General features: G+C 37.4%; 2 protein-coding genes across 2 annotated transcripts; both read right to left on the bottom strand.

Moving 5' to 3' along the window:
• Window positions 1–2,849: 2,849 nt before the first annotated feature.
• Window positions 2,850–6,048, bottom strand: LOC122982172 (60S acidic ribosomal protein P2-like). Its single transcript, XM_044351272.1, has 5 exons — window positions 5,942–6,048; window positions 4,673–4,796; window positions 4,514–4,562; window positions 3,734–3,829; window positions 2,850–3,253 (listed from the first exon to the last, which is right to left on the bottom strand). The coding sequence occupies exons 2-5, from the start codon at window positions 4,793–4,795 to the stop codon at window positions 3,177–3,179; spliced, it is 345 nt and encodes a 114-aa protein (XP_044207207.1). The 5' UTR covers window position 4,796; window positions 5,942–6,048; the 3' UTR covers window positions 2,850–3,176.
• Window positions 6,049–8,837: 2,789 nt separating this feature from the next.
• lin7c (lin-7 homolog C (C. elegans)) lies at window positions 8,838–17,056 on the bottom strand. Its single transcript, XM_044351260.1, has 5 exons — window positions 16,845–17,056; window positions 14,911–15,029; window positions 14,702–14,773; window positions 14,325–14,534; window positions 8,838–13,339 (listed from the first exon to the last, which is right to left on the bottom strand). Exons 1-5 carry the CDS (start codon window positions 16,879–16,881, stop codon window positions 13,172–13,174), a joined length of 606 nt encoding a protein of 201 aa, XP_044207195.1. The 5' UTR covers window positions 16,882–17,056; the 3' UTR covers window positions 8,838–13,171.
• Between the last annotated feature and the right edge of the window lie 1,486 nt (window positions 17,057–18,542).

Here is an 18,542-nt window from a genome sequence, read left to right as displayed (position 1 = left end):
CTTCTATTCAGATTCAGATTCAGAAAACTTTACTGTCTGTTGTGACAGAAAATCCTCTAAGAGGTGGCTCAGCACAGAGATCACATAAGATATACAAAACCTATTCCTTGAACAAAATAAAATACACGGCACAAATAACTTAGACAGAATAAAATATATGGTACTAGTGTGTGAAAAGTGGCATAGTGCATGTGTGAGAATTCATTGTTATGTCATTGTTTGTTTAAAATGCCTATGGCAGTGGGAATGAAGGAGTTCTGGTAAGTGGTTTTTTTTTGGCCAGAGGGACTTTATAGCAGCGGCTTGATAGAAGTAGCTGGAAAGACTTGTGCAGGGGGTGAGTGGGATCCTTTGTAATGAGACTGGCTTTTCTTTCAACTGTTCAGGTATAGAATACTGATAATTGAGTTTGGACTGTGGTTATTATACTTGCTTTGTTAACGATTCGGTAGAGCTTTGATTTATTCTTGACAGAGATGGAGTTGAACCAGGTTGTGATGTTGAAAATGAGTATAGATTCAATGAGTGATTTGTACACAGCTGTTAAAATGTCCTTCATGACAGACGTGTGTTGGGAGAAAGACAGAAGGCTGTCTATCTCTGTGCCCAGGTACTTGAAGGCCCCTACTATCTCCACTGCCTGCCTATTCAGCCTCAAGCGTTCAAAGAGAGGGTGGGGGGAATCAGATGTTTGCTTTCCCCCACAACACAGCTGTTTTGTCTTTGAGATGTTGAGCTCCAAGAAGCTCTCCTTTATCCAGGATATCAGGGAGTCTACTTGCCGGCGGTATGCAGACAGGGAGATCTCATCCTTCAAGTGGGCCACCGGGGCCATATCATCTGCGTATTTAAGAAATGAGATGTCATTGCTATTGCATGTTATATTGTTTGTGTAAATGGAAAATAGAATGGGGGATAGAACATAGCCCTGAGGAACTCCAGTGTTTAAAATCATGTTTTTGGATATAAAACCGTTGACCACATGTTGAGGCTGGTCCTGCAAGAAATCCTTTATCCATAGGATCGGTGTAGATCCAAATGACAAATCCAAACAGCAAACGGCTCCAATATTAATGTATATCAGTCTCTCATGTACTGACTGACAAAACATTACACTGTCAATCCAATGAGAAGATTAACTTTCAGCTTTTGTTTTTGTATCAGTTCTGTATATTTAGAGTAAGACAGTTGATTGAAAACTAAATTTTCCAGTTTGTTGATGCACCAATAAACAGAAGTTATTTGCCATTTTGCCAACATTAAACATCACAAGTTTCAGAAAGTCCAACTTAAACTTTTTTCCAGCAAATTTAAAACTATACATAACTATATTCAAACCCTTTTGAGACTTTTTATACAAGTTGAGACTTTTAGGTCCTGCTTGTTTCTTTAGTTCTGGTCAGTCTCATGCTGTACTACCTAGGTACTGAACAAGAGTGAATTAGTAGAGTATGATTAAGTTAATGGGAATCAAGTGAGGTACTGCTTGTTGGCTCAGTGCTTTATGATTAAAGGATAAAATCTCAAATCTCATATGCAGAGCCAAACCAACAATGAATCGAGCATCACATTTTCAGTTGTGGAGAGTAGTTCCGAGTGCGGCAGATACCACTGTGCATGTGTGGGAACGTGGTTCTGTTTACAGCAGGTTTGCTAGCTTGTTGTGCTACATATCACTTTGTATATCAAGAGGTTGACCTATGTGTTATATATAGCTAGTGAAAGGTGTATTGTGTGCGTGTGTGAAGTTTGATATATATTATTCCTCTGCTGCACTGGGTGACATGTTTCTTCACCCCAGAGATAACGGTCATGTTAGCTTGTTTAGAAACAGCTTCAAAGACTAATAACAGTGACTGCATTTTCAGTCTCCTGAGAGTAGTTCTGTGTATGGCAGACTACTGCAGTCTGAAAATGTGCTGCGTTCCAGACAACTCAGAAGTTGAACATTTCTGACCCCCTACTTGCATGGAACAAGTCTTTGGAGCCCTTTAAACTAATGTGACTATAATCTTCGAGGCAACTGTGTGGTTCACTGATAACAAAGGTAATCATAAATAATAAAATATGATTACACTCAGCTGCACAGCAATCGCACAAATATTCAGTTTCAGTGGAGTGGAAGCTATATTTACAGTTATTCATAACACACAGTGCACATGGATCAACAGTTTAAAATTTAAGTCTGGATATGGCGATCTGAGAAACATGCACATGAAGCTTGGTTTGGTTCAACTCCTCTGCATAGAGGGAATTGGCTGCTTGTGTTCATTTATTTATGACTCTGGTGTAAATAATTGACATGCAGGGTATTGGCAGTGAGTGCAGGTTTGTTGTTCATCATCACTCTTTTCCCTGTGTTATTCATTGGCTGTGATGATGTTGTACACCTATAATTGCTGCCAGTGACACCAAAAACTTTCAGATTTCATTGATTTGTTGGATTACTGAGAGTTGACACGGCAACAGTCGTCTGAAACTTATTTTAAAACAGGGCCATGAAATATCCGTTAAACCTTTTAGATCAGCTCACTTGCACCTCATGATTTTGATCCTGATTATTTATGGTAAAACACTTTTTTTTTTATCCATGACCCATCACTGTCATCTTTAGTTTGATGCGAGTTCGACCTTTACAAGTCACCTCCACCTTTAAGTTGATGTTTTTAACTATAGCAGTGAAGAATGCAGCATCGGCATGGACACAGTCTGTTCTAGGTATCAAAGTCTAACTATACAAGGCAGTGCACAACATGGTGCAACTTTGTCTCATTGTAACCCTTGTGTGGTGCAAAACCCTCCAGTGCCATCTGCTGCTCACTAGACTCAATTACATGATGGTTAGTCAATTCTCAGTCAAGAGATTGGTAGTTGCTCTGATGTCCTGCAGCCACAATACGGCTAGATTCATTTGTAAGACAACACAAAAACACCAACCATCAATCAGGTAATGACACCTTTATATTAAAAAAAAAAAAAAAAAGGGATAAAGATGGGGGGGCATTCATTCATCACCACATCCATTTTCTTCTTTTTCAGGGGCAGTTGATATTGTACCTCCTCAATAGCGACAAGTTATGATGCAGCAGGTTTTCTGGATGAACATTTTGCAGTGAAAATAAGTGAAACAGTTTAGACTTTTTTTTTTATAAACTTTATTCATCAATTGGGGAAGTTTAGTCGAACAGGCCGAATCCCATGTCGTCATCGGACTCCTCAGACTCTTCTTTCTTCTCTTCCTTCTTCTCCTCAGCTGGAAAACAAAAACCCCCACAAACTATTATTTTCTGCTATAATCACCACATTTGATGAACAGCTATGGTTATGAGGTCACAAACAATTCATGCATTCATTAGTAAATATTTCTTAAAATGTTAAGAAATTGTGATATTAATTTAAATGCTTCTTAAAGCAGCAAGAAATCACAGTACTTTTCCTCATTAAAATGTAATTATTACACCCTATTCTCCAAAATGTCCCGGCGTTTAAATTAACCCATTAATAAAAAAAAAATTAAAAGCTTCCATCAAATTATGACTTGTACCAGCCAAGTATGTCCTCAACCAGGGTTAAATTGTTTAGTTTTGTAACATTTAATTCCACAAAAAACAACTTATGATAATTAATAGATTTGGCTGCTTGTAATCATCCTAACGTCCAAGGTGAAGGCAAACGAACTGTGAGCCAAGTGTCATCGATGCTGACAAACTAGGTGCTAAGCAGTGATGCTCACCTGCAGCAGGGGCTGCAGCTCCGCCAGCGCCACCAGCCGCAGAGCTGGCAACGGCTACGGCACCGCCTGCTGGTACGCTGGCCAGCTTGCTGTAACCTGTGGAGACACAAGTTGGCACACATAAAACACAAGTGGTTACGCAGACACTCTGCAGCCAGAAACAGGTTAGAGGTCAGAAAACAGTATAATGATGACATTAAATATAATCTTACAATTTAGTTATAATACTTTGACAGCTTACATTCTTCTCCTGGCCTCAGAGTAATAACATTTGGTATTTGTTCTTAGACAGTGAAATCATTATCAGTGAATCCAGCTTTCAGTATGATTTTCCAATTTCTTTTTGTCACTTCCGTGTTGCACAAGAATTTACCATCAATATCAAACTCCAGGAATCAATTCATGTCACCTCTACATTGTCCTTTGCATGTCATGGGATGCACTTCTGTTTCTCCAGGTTAAGATGCATTTTAATAATTCAGAAGGTGCATTTCAATATCAAAATCCTGCTTGGTGCTGTTTAACACGCCACACAAATATCCTTTCATACACCAAATACTTTAAGATTTATCATTTTTAATTATTTATAGTATTTCTTATCATCTGGTATTTTCAGTATTTTATTACCAGACTTTGTGTCATTTAACAAGTTTGTTGTTTTTTTTTTTTTTTAATCTTTTTGCATCAGGACCTGAGTAATATTCATTTTGTTTCTTTACATGTACAATATGCTGGACTGACAATAAAAACTTTGAAATCCTTGATAAATGGCACACTCACCTGTGGCGATCACCTCATCCACATTCTTGCCTTTGAGCTCAGAGATGACCTGTTGAGCAAGAGATCAACTTTGAGAATATCACAAGAGTAATAACTAGCTGCTGGTAGAGACATGCTGCCACAACGCCATGATGAAGCACAACAAAAAGCAGTTTGTACCTTCTCCATGCGTGTGTCATCAGCCTCAATGCCTACGCTGTCCAGGATCTTCTTGAGGTCGCTGGCTGCGGGGCTTTCATTGCCACCAAGGGCAGCGAGTAGGTAAGCAGCAACGTAACGCATCCTGCGAAAAATGTTTTAAAAAATTACGTTCATAAGTTGAAAAATAAACTGACCACAAACAAAGCAGCAATATAAACAAGTTACTAAATGAATGTTACAAGTATTAGCCTATTAAATGAAAATAAATCAACAACACTGCAAAGAGCAAATTCAAACATGGTATTGCTGCAAATTTAAGACAGGCTTTATTTGCTTATATGATCAGATTGAAAGGACTCTAGATGTGTATAATGTACTTTGACGTTACTTAGCACTTTGTTTAGCAAAATCACCATCTTCAAGATTTCTTGCTACCAGCTTAGAGCATTTCTGTACTTCTCTCTTCCTTGCAAAACAATTCTAGGTCAAAATTATTCTTAGGTTCCCTTACATAAATTTCCATTTACATCTACCCAAATACTTTTCCAATAAATTAAGGTCTGGGGAATGTGAATGAGTGCCTCAAAGCTTTCAGATCTTGGTTTGTCACAGCTGACTTTGAGATACATAAAAGTTAAATGAAAGGGTTTCAATCCCTTGTGGCAGTATAAACATTTTACTTGGCAGATGTGTAATAAAATTCGAAATGTTGCACTTCTTAGAGCGTAATTTGCGGATTTACCTGTAGTATGAACAGTAAATACTGTTAACAGTGTAATTTAAAGTTTGAGCACTCCGTAGATCATGTTAATTACTTTTATAATCGTAGTTACAAACTGTAGTTGCATCTGATAATTAGCATGTTTATCTCTCAATTTTCAGTTTAGAGCAGATTTTTTTTTTGATCGTGTTACATGAAGAGATGGTCCAGCATAAAATGTAAGCATCTCATGTATTAATACAGTACAGACAGCTTCGTCTCAGCAAATATTGAGCCTAAAAGTCCTTTTTTTAAAGTCCAGTCACATTTCTCTGATATTTTCTCCAAAATATGACAATTACAGCTGGTTTTACGTCTTCACCATGTGGCGGTTGTCTTCAGTGCCGTTGCCGTTAGCTAACTTAGCCGCTAGCAACGTTGCCGTGCTTAAAACTACTAAATTTTGTTAAAATAACGCTTTTTAAGGGTTGAAATCTACCAAAGTTAGTTGTTTACGTCTTTCCTTGCATACCACGCTTATTCTCACACTGATTTTGCAATTTAAAACATTATAAAAAGCCACTCACTTGAGTTAGACGGGCGGGCGCGTGTTCACTCCGAGGTTAGCACGGACAGAAAGGAAGATACGTCACAGAGTGAAACCGGAAGAAACCTCACTTCTTCTTCGGTTTTAATTAACGACCGAAAGCAAGTAACCCGCCACCTGCTGCACCGGAGAATATATCGTTATCTTTTGCATTAAACTGCTATAAGTTCAACACACTTGCATGTAACAGACGCTGTTTACACGTCATCTATGCACAGTGGTGGAAGAAGTATTCAGATCCTTTACTTAAGTAAAAGTACCAATACAGTGATGTAAAAATACTTCATTAGGCCTACAAGTAAAAGTCCTGCATGAAACCTTTTAAGTAAAAGTACATAAGTATTAGCAGCAAAATGTACTTACAGTATTAAAGTAAAAATATTCATTTCGTTCCTCTGAGTGATATATTATTATATGACATCATTAGATTATTAATACTGAAGCATCTGTGTGTAAGCAGCATGTTACTGTTGTAGCTGCTGGAGGTGGAGCTAGTTTGAACTACTTTATATACAGTTAGCTAGTTTAGTCCAGTGGTTCCCAACCTAGGAGTCAGGCCCCTCCAAAGGGTCAACAGATAAATCTGAGGGGTCGCAAGATGATTAATGGGAGAGGAAAGAAGAAAAAACAAAGTTGTGATACACAAATCTATTTGCGGTTTTTGGATTTTTTTCTCTAATCTTTGATTTTTGGTGAAATATTGGATCATTTGAACATTTATTGAAATTAAACTATGTAAGAAGTTTAGAGGGAAAAAATCACTATTTGGTGGAGCTGTTAACAATTTATAGACATCTGAAATGTGACCTCGACTACACACTGCTTTTTGTAAGATGTCAAAAGCCAAAAAGGGTTGGGAACCACTGGTTTCATTTTTAACAATGTGTTATATATTAAAAGTTTGTTATATTATCCATTATATCAAATCTTCATCTAAAAAATAACTAAAGCTGTCAAATAAATGTAGTTGAGTAGAAAGTATAATATTTCCCTCTGAAATGTAGTGGAGTGGAGCTTGATACATAAAATGTAATTGTCAGTATCTTCACTGTGTCAAACTGGTTTGTGTTGATGTTATGTCTCCACATCACAATTATGTCTTTTTCAATTACAGGTTATTCCTTTTATGACATTGCAAAAACAGTTAATTCACCTTTAAGCTGCCTGTATCTTTTGATCTTAGCAAGTGCTGACAACTTTTTCAAACTACTGCCTTACAACAAACTATAAATGTTCTCTAAACACTTGTGTGTGTGTGTGTTATTCTGTTTATTAACATGAATCAATGCTCCTTCCTTGTCTGCTCCTACTGCTGATTTGGCTCCTGATCCAGTTTGGCCTCCTGCTTCATCCTCAGCTCCTGCTGCTGCTGCTGCGTTTGCTCCTGGGTGTGATTGATTTTGTGAACCAACTCCGCAATGGATTGCATCCACAGTATGACAAACCAGCAGCTGTGCTCCAGTCTCAAGCTGTAGTGTGAACAACCAGCTCTAATGAATCGCTGTCACGTGCACCGTTTGGTTCCAGGCAACCAGCCCTGAGCTCCTCTTACAGAGCTCTTCTCAAACATCGACAGTATTGTGTGGATGCATCTGGGTGAAAACCTTTTTAAAAAACAAACACTACAACCAAGCCTGATAAATAACTAGATGTTTGGAGATGACACCAAAGTCTACAAACCAACCTTCTCTCCCAAGTTTACATAATTCACAAACAGAGACAAAGGGCAGAAACTACAGTTGAAAAGACCCTTTTTTCCCCGGCAGACATTTCTACTTTTCAAACACAGGTGTAAGTGATCAAGTCTTGTCATATGACAAGTCAAAATATCTGCTGTGAAAAAAGATTATGAAACTGATTCATTTGGGGACAAAAATAAAATAAAAGTACTCTGATGTTTAGCAGCCAAGCAACAAACAACATGTAAAGAAGCTGGAGAGACATTTGACAGGGAAGAAAAACTGGTGATGTTCATCAAGCAAACACATCAGTCAAATCCAAAACAAGCATCTTTTGCTCTCAAGATTACTGTTAATATAGCACAAGTGCCTTGTGTCTTTTGTGTGAAAATTTGGAAAGTTTCATTTAATTTTTCATTGTGCAGCAGCATATAATAATGAGGAATATGTGAAAAAAGACACGCAGTTCATGTATTTAATGTCTTCTCAGTAAAAATCAACACTTACATGTTGTTATATTGGGGGGTTGCCAGAAAAAGTTTGGGAACCACTGCATATCAGGTGTTTCTGTCATTCCCTCTTCTGTAATGTCTCCATGTATTCCTGATACATGGTTTCTAATTGCGAAATTGTGGATTTAATGGGAAAAAATTGAATTTTACTTCATTTTACAAAATAGTTTAAGTCCAACTGTCACATCCATTAAGTTACAGCTGCCAAGATGTTTTCACAAAGTTTCCACTCCTGTCACTGAAGTCGCTTCCTGCTTTTTCTCAGTTAAGTTGAGACAGATGCAGCAGTGAGAGATGAGCATTTAAGTGGACGGAAAACATTTACTGAAGTTCCTGCAGTCCACATCAACAAGAGAGCAAACTGTTTCAATCGTTCAGTCTTGAGCCCTACATCAAAAAGAGCTCTTACTGTGTGTTGTGTGCGTGCTCTTGATGTCAAATTTACTTACAGTGATACATCTATCATTTGTGTCAAGCATGACAGTTCTCATAAAGAGTACAGACTCTATTATGCAGCCTACCTGCAGCATGAATATTCAGCTAAAAGAACAGATAAATCTTACATATTCAGTATAAAATCTGAACTTAATGACAGGAGACATGCTTATAAAGATATTGGTTTTGGTTGTTCTGGCGGACATCTAAAATAAATGTGACAGACACTCAAGAAGACATTCAAAGGTCATTAATTTAAGCACTGTTTATTTAGCCTCCAGTCCAATTATTAAGTTCTACATCACAACATTTTACATTCCACATCAATGTAACACAGTAAATCAGATAACAAACCGGAGAACACAAAATAACAACAACACAATCTACGACGTAATAATCCTAAACAAGCACTGACTAAAACGTTTCAAAGCATTATCAAAATTTTCACAGAGGTTGAAAGTTTGGTCTTGGTACTAGAAAGAAAAGAAAAATCAGTTCAGATGTCAGAAAAGAGCGCTGATCCAGGCCGGTTTATCTGTTCAGCCTCAATGTCCGTACAGATATAAGATCAATAAGTCGCCTTCCTGCGTCAGTGCTGCTTTTCTGAGAGACTTTGCTGATATGGCCCTGGTACACAGCCAAAATGGAAGTACCAATCATTCCTGGAATTTCTTTTTTAGGAAAATCACTTATAAAAATTGAGAAAAATATCAAAAGAAAACTATTATAAAAAATACTCTATTGACCATTCCAATATATAGACAAGGAAAAACGGGTAGAAAGTTGACGGGTACTTCACAAAATTCTGCAAACTAAGTCAAACGACGGTCAGTGACATTCAGTGGAGAGTGTGCAATATCAATTACAAGTCTCATTACATTTTTTTTCCTGATGAACAATATGTGTGTGTGTGTGAGAGAGCAGTGAATCTAACCAGCTAATTTGAGATAAAACACAATTAAGAGACAAACTATACATTATATTAAGACATTTCGACTTTTATGTACACTCTTGACACTTCTGCTAAATTTTCTGCCTCAAATAAAAAAAAAAAAGAAAAGAAAAAGCTCAAAGTAGCCTATGAATGGTCTATTACTAACCACATCTCACATAAGCCTATTGTTCCACATGCATCCTGACAATCATTAATTAAATGGCAAGGCTGTTATCACAGGGAAATTCTCACTGCAACTAGTTGACAGTGATCAATATGTGAATGTTGAAATATCAAAACATTGTAACTGTCTCGCAACGTTACGTAAATCCAATGTGTCTTAAGTGCGACGTTTCCAAAAATTGTCGAATTACATTCGATGTTTCTCCACATAGCCTCGGAGAAGTCGTTCTCAATTGACATTCTACAGTAAAATGATGAAGATTTTGCACCATGTCAGGAAATTTCCAAACGTTTTAAATGACTTTGCATAGATTATCGATTTGCATTCAGTTTTTGCAGTACCGTGTGTGTTTTATTATCATACTTTTTCCTAAAATTCTGCATTTTTCATAGGAAGTCATGGATAACATGGAGCATCGAGCATCAAGCATCATCGTGTATCATAATTTTCTTGCAATAAATAAAGATAATATGGCCGTTGTACCTTACAGTTAAAACAGAGTTTTGAGTTGACATGAAGGGTGATAATGGATACATGTAGAGACTATTACAAATAAAAAACAACATGCCAAGGAGTGATTTGTTTGCTCCAATTTTACATTGAGAAAATTGCAATTTCATCATCAATTGATACTCATTTTCTTAATATGAAAAAAGCCATTCATTTCCACATTTTGACCTGATATTCTCAGTACCTAGTGACCAATTTGGGACTTTATAAAACATTTTAGAGTGATGCATTTAGCGGTGGCCAAATGGTTAAAGCCAATTGTCTCTGAAAGGTTACAGTTAGATGCACACAATATCACATTTTTTCAACTAAAGTATTGATACTTGAATTAGCTGGAGCGACTTAGAAGTGGTGGATAAAATGGCAAAAACACCAACAGAGGTGAAGAATAACTCTAGAGTACCTATATCACAAAAGCAGTAATTAGTAATTATGAAGCAACATATAATAATAACAGTTATGTGCCACCTGCAAACTGACACACCTGACTGAATATCCACAAAATGCAAATAATATTTGCAGACTGGTTCAACATTAGAGGACAAATAGTTCAGGACTTGCAGGAAAGACTGAAGCTGCGCCGAAGATAAAGTGGTGCTGCTTTCATATTCTGTTGTGTGTTTCTGTTACTTTATCCACCATCCACTGAATTTCAACATCAGTTAATGAATCACTACCGAACTCCTGTCTCAATTATGTGATGTACCAATCCTGAGACTGGACAATAGTATGGCTTACACAGCTAAAACCTTGTTCACACATTCTACTGTTTACAGGGATATTTTGTAGTCAAAACCTATTTTTTCCTCTTTACTGGGAAAGCAAAGCGAGGTTTCTAAATACTCTTTTGTTATTTTATATTGAATAACGTAATTTACAGAAACCCATGACTTGTGGACTTGTTTGATTTACATATTGTATGTAAGCATAATGACAGGATCGGGACATCTTAATGAAAAAAAGATCAGAATTGTTGTTCTTTTAGCCATTAATATTCCAGGAGAGTTTTCTCATGATGTAAGAAATATCAATAAGACAGCTAAACATGCACAAACACTTAAAAACGATAAAAAACTTTCTTAATAGGTGTTTTTGTGGACATAGGAGTGAAGCCTACATATACAGTACTGTGTGTCGGGGTTATTGACACCATTTTGATGCTTCAAACCGCCGATTAGACCAACATAGCTGTTTGGCAGTATTTAGTGATAAAATGTTTGTCTTTATCGCTCCTTTTTACATCATGTGCAGTTTGTTATATTACATACAGAGTACATGGGTGCCACTAAATAGTTGGTTTTAATGAAGCAAAGACGACTGAAAAATGCCAACAATTTGTAAGCAGGGTGATAAATCTGTAGTGACACGTTACAAAACATCTCAATTTATTGCTTTGCTAATCTATTGAAATCTGTGGGCTTAATCTAGTCTTTCAATGGAATACAACCATAATATAATAAAAGTAAGTGGTAATTTAAATTTTAACATATTTTTCAGTTCATCACTGGTTTTATCTGTAAGATTAACCTCAAGTCTGTTAAAGATGTCAATGGTGCCAGGATAGAAAAGTTCAAATGTAGTAAATGTTTCATTTAACACACACTCTTTGTTCTGCAAGACTCTAAGTAAGAAAATGTTAAAAATGCACAGAAAATAAAAACGAATGATATGCCAATGCAATACATTTACAGCATAAGCCACTAAACACTGTGTGAAGCCTTGATGATTAAGCAGTGACCACATACAGCATGTGTGAGATCAACACCTGTGCTCACATTAGGCATTATGTGACTTAAAGCGATCGCTTGATATAATGAACGTCTTATTTTTCACTTCAAACTGTCACTAAATGATGCTAACAATGCTAACAAGCGGATATTATCAAAGATGAAAAGATGTGTTGTGTAACTGATTTCTCATCGAGTTTTGCACCTGGCGTTCCGTCAAGACAAATGAATCAGTAGCTGGACAGGTTTCATCTCATGTCACGCTGACTGCAGGGTTTGTGTTTATAAAGGCTGATGATGAAAGTGAAAATGAGAGTCTCTGTAGCAGCAAGAATTTAGATCATGCACTGCTGAGCCCCCATTACGCCACTTACAGAACCTGCTAGAGTTCACAAACCCCACAGTGCACGCTGAGCTTTTTATAACATGGCATGACATTAAGAAAACTAACGAGGGTAAGCCCAACAAAAACCTTACAGATAATCCGTCCCTTATGTTCAGGAATGTCCTTCCAGTGGTTTCCCTTATTTTAATCAAATATACAACTATTTCTGATTAAGTCAAACTGTCATAAACTCCTCCAAAGCTTCCCTATGACAGAAATATCTGTGGAGTGGCGATAAAAAAAAAAACTGCATCTTTTTTTTAGTTTGCACAATCACATGTTTTACAGGATGTTTAACAAATCAAATGATCTTTGAAAATAACAGCTGCAAAGTGTGTAGTGATTCCTGCCACAAGCATTTAATAACCAATCTTACTTTTGACTTTAAACGATCAAAGAGAAAAAAAAAAAAAAGTAGAACCGTGAACACAGTACATGAGATAAACATGTTTGCCCTGAGGCACTTGGTAGTGGCTGTGATAAAAGAATTAAAAACACTACCTTTCCAGTCAAAGGAGTTCTGAAGTTGATCTCAAAAGTTGCATTCAAATTGTCAATTCAAAAATAATGCACAAGGTGTGAGTGACCACCTACAGTGACAATCATAATTATTCTAGTATTCTCCTGGAGTTGTAGTGTCCAGTACAGTAACAGTAGTGAATATTAAAAATGCTACAGAAAACGGTAGAAGCACAATATACAGTAAGTGTGAGTATAAACTAAAACTAAACTCGGGTATATTTGTTATGCTTTTCGGGCAGGAAGATAAGAAAGAGACCAGAACAGATGGCCGGAAGGCTAGAAGAGGAGAGACATGGGAGCTGGGCATCAACATGGGGAAATCCTACTGGGGATAGTTGTTCTGTTGCCGGCGCTTCGCCGACCTCATTTTCTCAAAGCGGGACTCCATTTCCTCTAGGACTTTGGGGGTGTACCTTACTACCAGCTTCACTGTGCCCTGAGCTGCTTTAAGGAGTTCCACAGCTTTCTCGTGGTGCTCACCTTCCACACTCTGGAAACACAGAAAAACAAAATGTACATTAAGATTTTATCACAAAGAGGCACCAGCGCTGTAGCAAAGGCTACAGTTTTTATAGGGTTGTAATCAAAGAGCAATATACTGTGAGCAAGTGCTAAGCTCAAGATCAAAAGGCTTTGGAAGAAACAATGACGTCATTATTTTACAAGTATCAGTGTGATCGTAGCTGCAGCCTACGATTTGGCAGCCTGGTTCAACGTATCATATAAAAGTGTGTAATTTGGAACTTTTAATGAGAGAGTAAACAGAGCAATAAACAAAGTCGACTGGATGATTGTCTTCTGGCTGATCTTGAATTTTACAACTACCTAGAGGGAAGCAAGTAGCAACAATTATCGCTGCTGAACGTTGTAAACAACTTGGACAAGCCTTAAGATGTAGTTTCTCTGATAGCTGGAGTTGAGAATCTGCTAATTGGTAAAAGGCCATTGTTTATCAGCTTCAACTAATACAGTGAGCTAACAAGATGGTGAAAATGTGTATCTTTTCTAGGTGAGCACACTGAAAATTGAAGTTACAGGCTGTAGCTCAACCCAGCTCTTTGCTAAAGAAGGAGTGGTGAGTTTTGAAGCGTCAGTGATTTTGTCTGAGCATTAAAATGACAGGATTCATGGTGAAAACAGGCAAAGTTCCCCTTGAATAGGAGACAAATCTTTAGGTTAATCAAATGTCAGTGCATATATATTTAGCAACCTCAACAGAAAAAAATATTTCTACATCACACACACGTTACTTGTGCATGGAAATCTAAACTGCAACTGTTTATGTCCATTTTAACATCTGGCTGCAAAACCAATTTCTCAAAAGAGATAATGTAGCTGAGCCATCAAAAGTGTCTGTTCTGCTCTCATATATTAATCAGATATTAAAATGCATGTCATTAGACTGAATTGTACGCCACGCTAAAGCATCAATTGTCAAATTCCTGTAGTAAATAACAAGTGTTAATTGAACATACCACCCCGTTAACGGAGAGCAGCTGATCGCCTCTCTTCAGGCCCCCGTGTCGGTCAGCGATGCCTCCTGGGATGATCCGTGAGATGTAAATAGGCGAGTTTTGCTCCTTTCCGCCCATTATATTGAAACCCAAACCTTCTTCTGTCTTGGGCAGTTCCACGACACGTGGATGCGAGTGTCCCTCACTTGCCGCAAAAGCTGCCACAGTAGCCTATAAATTAATCAGTTGTGTTAATGTTGTTAATGCTTTATCAATATACTGTGTTTACTAAAATGTGAAGTGTTCAGCTGACAGAGTTTTAAGAAACAAATGATCTGAATTAAAACACAGAAAAAGAGGTGTGTGAATCACATAAATGGGATTTGATTTGGGTCTACCTTGGCTGTGGCGTTGGCTCTGACCTCAGGACTGCTGTTGATGTCCACTGTTTCATACACATGCTCATAAACCTGAAGACATGATTTCTGTCAATATTTTGTCACATCTCAGCTACAAGTAATCAAACCAAAGCCTGTGTGTAACACTAGACGGAAAAAGTGAAGTAATGCCATCTAACAATTCAGTGTTTTAACACTAATAAACTCACTTCTCTGACAGCATTACAGAATTCACTCTGTAAGACCCTCTGCAGCGCCTGCAGCTTCTGAGGAGGCACTTCCCCCGTCCTCTGAAGCTTATCGAGCAGTTCAATCGCACGGTTAATATCTGTCAACCATAAGAACACATGCACCACCATCAAGGTTAAAACTGGTATCTGCAAACGGAGACATTCACAAAAGGCATCTGGAAGTCCAGTTTAATCCACACAAATGTAAGACACAGGGATGCAATTGCTTTTGAGTGAAAAAGTGGGAAAAGTCTAGTGATTATCCATTTAATCTTTTGATATAATTTAACCAAATATAAACTACAAAATCTTAAATGTCTGGCAATTAACCAAAGTCTAAATTAATATCTAAAATTGCTCATTTACTCTGATTAAAAGCCAAAAAAAAAATATAATACAAAACATAATAAATATCTCCATGGGTAGTTTAGCCATGAGAAAACCTGAGCATGGGACTATTTCTTCATTTGTGAGATTTTGTCTAAGTATGGAAATTTGTTGTTTGTTTACAGCCTTGTTGATCTTCCATAAACACAATAAAACATGTCGCTACAGAAGAGTAAATATAGTGCCATGTGTTAAACTGTACGTATTCAGTAACTTTAAATGTTATCAGACAATTTACTGCCTTTTTTTTTTTTTTTTTAAACAAATGAATAAATTCCACTGTCACCACTTAGTACCTGGAACAAACATTATCATTTTCTCTGTCTAAATTAGGGCTGCAACTAATGATTATTTTCACTATTGATTAATCTGTCTATTATTTAATTGATTCATGGACTAGTTGATCTAGGAAAAGGTCAGACAATGGTGAAAAACATTGATCACTATTTCCTAAAGCTCAAGGTGACACCTTCAAATGTCTTGCTTTGACCACAACCCAAAAATATTTAGTTTTCTATCATTGAGGACTAAAGAAACCAGAAAATATTCACATTTGAGAAGCTGGAAACAGAGATTTTGGACATTTTCTTCTTCTTAAAAAAAGAGAATCAAAGTGATTAATCGATTACCTAAACAGTGGCGATTAATTTAATAGTTGACAACTGATTGCTTAATCATTGCAGTTTAAGTGTAAATAACAATAATAACCGTACAGAATTGCGTTTACAAGCACAAAAACAAGTGTGAGACCTTTTTGCTCCAATATTCTGTTAGTAAAGGTGTAAATATGTTCGTATTTTGAGATTCTTCTTTCTTACTAACATGGTTATGACAAAAAACTTATTATTATTGTCTCGATCTCCGGCTTTGCTAACGATACTGTAAATTCATTCAAACTCGACTAACGTTTCTGAACACTACACTTCATTGCATCAAGCAACGTGGTAATTCTTCTCCACATACATTAAAGTATGCTTTATAACAGAGAGTAACGTTACATGTGTGGACTTCTGTTTAAAGCCATCTGGGGTTTTCTCTGCTGTCCATCCAGCAGCTGCTATCTGTTAAAGCTAATCTCAGCAGTTTTAGACATTTGCAAGACTTGGGGTTGAAAATAAGTCTTTTGTTACAAAATGTTTAAATCCCACCTGCCCATCCTTGCTGCCAGTCAAGATGAAACTAGAGATTACAACTTAATGAGGCCACATTTCTTAATGTTAACGTACGTGGAACCTTTAACAAACAAGCTATCACAGCTGATCACTGTTAGCTTCAATTAGCTCAAACTAAAACATTGTTACCGTACAAACTATTACTGCCTTCCTCACTACCGAAAATAGATACAATGAATGAAAACTGTACACATTTGCCATCTGTAAGGCATTGTTAACGCAACATTTGGTGACTGAACGAAGATATATGCAGTCAAAAGCAGCAATCACCAGCTGTATTAGCTAACGTTAAGCTAGGTTATTGTATCACAACAAATATTTCGAAGCTAACGCTAGCTAGCCAATTAACTTTACCTCTCTCCAACCGCACAGGCTCCCCAAGCGATGCCATCCTTGAAATGAGAGTCTATTTGGTGTCAGATAGATATTGCGTTAAACGCTAGATATGGAAAACTAAAGTTGGTAATCCTAGCTAACGTTACGTGTGCTTAACCGAGACGATAAATCAGATTAGCCAAGTTAGCCGGCTAGGCTAGCTGCCAGTGTCACGGTGCGTTCAGGGAATCCTCGAAAACTGGAAAAAAAAACGAATTCACCTTGTTATTTTCAGTAGTTTCTGGATGTGCGTGAGCAAACATTGAAGGCCTCTCCTTTAAACTATTCTGTATCATCAGTCAATGTTTTAAATTATTTTCTCAAAATAAGTCCTAAATGAATTCTACATTCTGAAATATTGCAGAAGTAATTATGTGTTTATGCAATATGAATTCCTTTTGTACATATATCACAATTTAATATGTCAGAATCAAAATGTAGCGGGCAACAGAAATTATCTCCATTCATGAGGATGCTTCTTTCTAACACCTTTTGTGGCCTCTGTATATTTCTTTTCTGGTGTTAATTCCCTCTTTAAAGGTTGAATAATACTGCAATACTCCACTCAAAAATGTGTTTTTCTTCATGTTCCTTCAGTTGGATGTTTGAGCTTCGCTGTGCAGAATGACGTATGTGCAGAGTTTGACACTAGAAGGCTGTTTTCACATTCATCTGCTGAAAGTGGAAAGTTTCTCTGTGCTCGCTGAAGATCGAAGTTAAAGGGGTTCTACACTTCGAGCATGATTTGTGACCTTGATCCTGGTCCAGTATTCAACTTACACAAGTGTGATGTGGAAACTTGAAGCCTCCATTGTTCATACAGTGAGAATGGACTTTTCAGTGAATCTTGTGTCCAGCAGTCCAGCTTTTGAGAATTAAACTATTTAAATATGAATAGATTCTGGATTTTTGATGAGGGAGAAGGAATAGATGTAATTTTAAGAATTTCTAAATGCGTAATTACACTTTTTTGTGGAAAAAAACACACAAATGATTATTCACAGCAGAGTTTTTTTTTTTAAATATGTTTTAAAATACGTCTGGAGGGGATCTTTAAGTATAGGCACTGGGTTTTGTAAATTCTGTTTAATGCTGACAGGAGATGTGGACAGGGGTCCTTCTTCAGGTGTCAGAACCTTGTGTTCAGCCCACTGGAGGTCCAATTCACCAAAATCCAGGAATAAAGTGATGGAAGGTGCCTGCTTTGTGATCCCATTCTCATGTCACTGTATAATGATCACACAGTCAGCAAGCTTCCATGGCTTAGAGCATCCTTTATTCAACAGCTGTACTGAGCCTCTGCATGGATGCTCATGGCTCAAGGGAATGTGGCATTAAAACCTAGGTATTAGTAACAAGGGACCAAAAGCCTCTTTGGAATAGTCTCCCTACTGCCCCCCGCTGGCTGGCTTCAGGACATCTTGAAACTCTGCAGAGAGCACACTCTGCAGGAAACTGCTGCTTCACCACTCTCTTGAAACATCCAAGCATGCCAGGTCTCACCACACCCCAATCTATGACATCACACAAGGTGTTTGCCTTTGACAGCTGATGGAATACACCTGCTGTGACATCACAGATTGGGGAGCGGCCAGAGGTGCCAAACACTTGAGGGTATGAGCCAGAAAGAGTGAAGCAGCAGCAACTTTACTCCTTTTATTTTGGTACAATATGTGA

Source organism: Thunnus albacares, chromosome 1, assembly GCF_914725855.1.
Source record: "Thunnus albacares chromosome 1, fThuAlb1.1, whole genome shotgun sequence".
Lineage (NCBI taxonomy): Eukaryota > Metazoa > Chordata > Actinopteri > Scombriformes > Scombridae > Thunnus > Thunnus albacares.
The sequence above is the reverse complement of the archived record's forward strand: the minus strand, read 5'-3'. Positions and strand labels throughout refer to the sequence as shown.

Coding starts and splice junctions, on each gene's coding strand:
- lin7c (XM_044351260.1), bottom strand. CDS start 16,881: ATGGCATCGCTTGGGGAGCCTGTGCGGTTGGAGAGAG. Junction 15,030..16,844: donor GCCTGTGCGGTTGGAGAGAG/GTAAAGTTAATT, acceptor TATGGTTGACAG/ATATTAACCGTGCGATTGAA. Junction 13,340..14,324: donor TGCTCTCCGTTAACGGGGTG/GTATGTTCAATT, acceptor CTGTGTTTCCAG/AGTGTGGAAGGTGAGCACCA.
- LOC122982172 (XM_044351272.1), bottom strand. CDS start 4,795: ATGCGTTACGTTGCTGCTTACCTACTCGCTGCCCTTGGTGGCAATGAA. Junction 3,830..4,513: donor GGATGAGGTGATCGCCACAG/GTGAGTGTGCCA, acceptor GTGTCTCCACAG/GTTACAGCAAGCTGGCCAGC. Junction 3,254..3,733: donor AGCTGCAGCCCCTGCTGCAG/GTGAGCATCACT, acceptor TTTGTTTTCCAG/CTGAGGAGAAGAAGGAAGAG.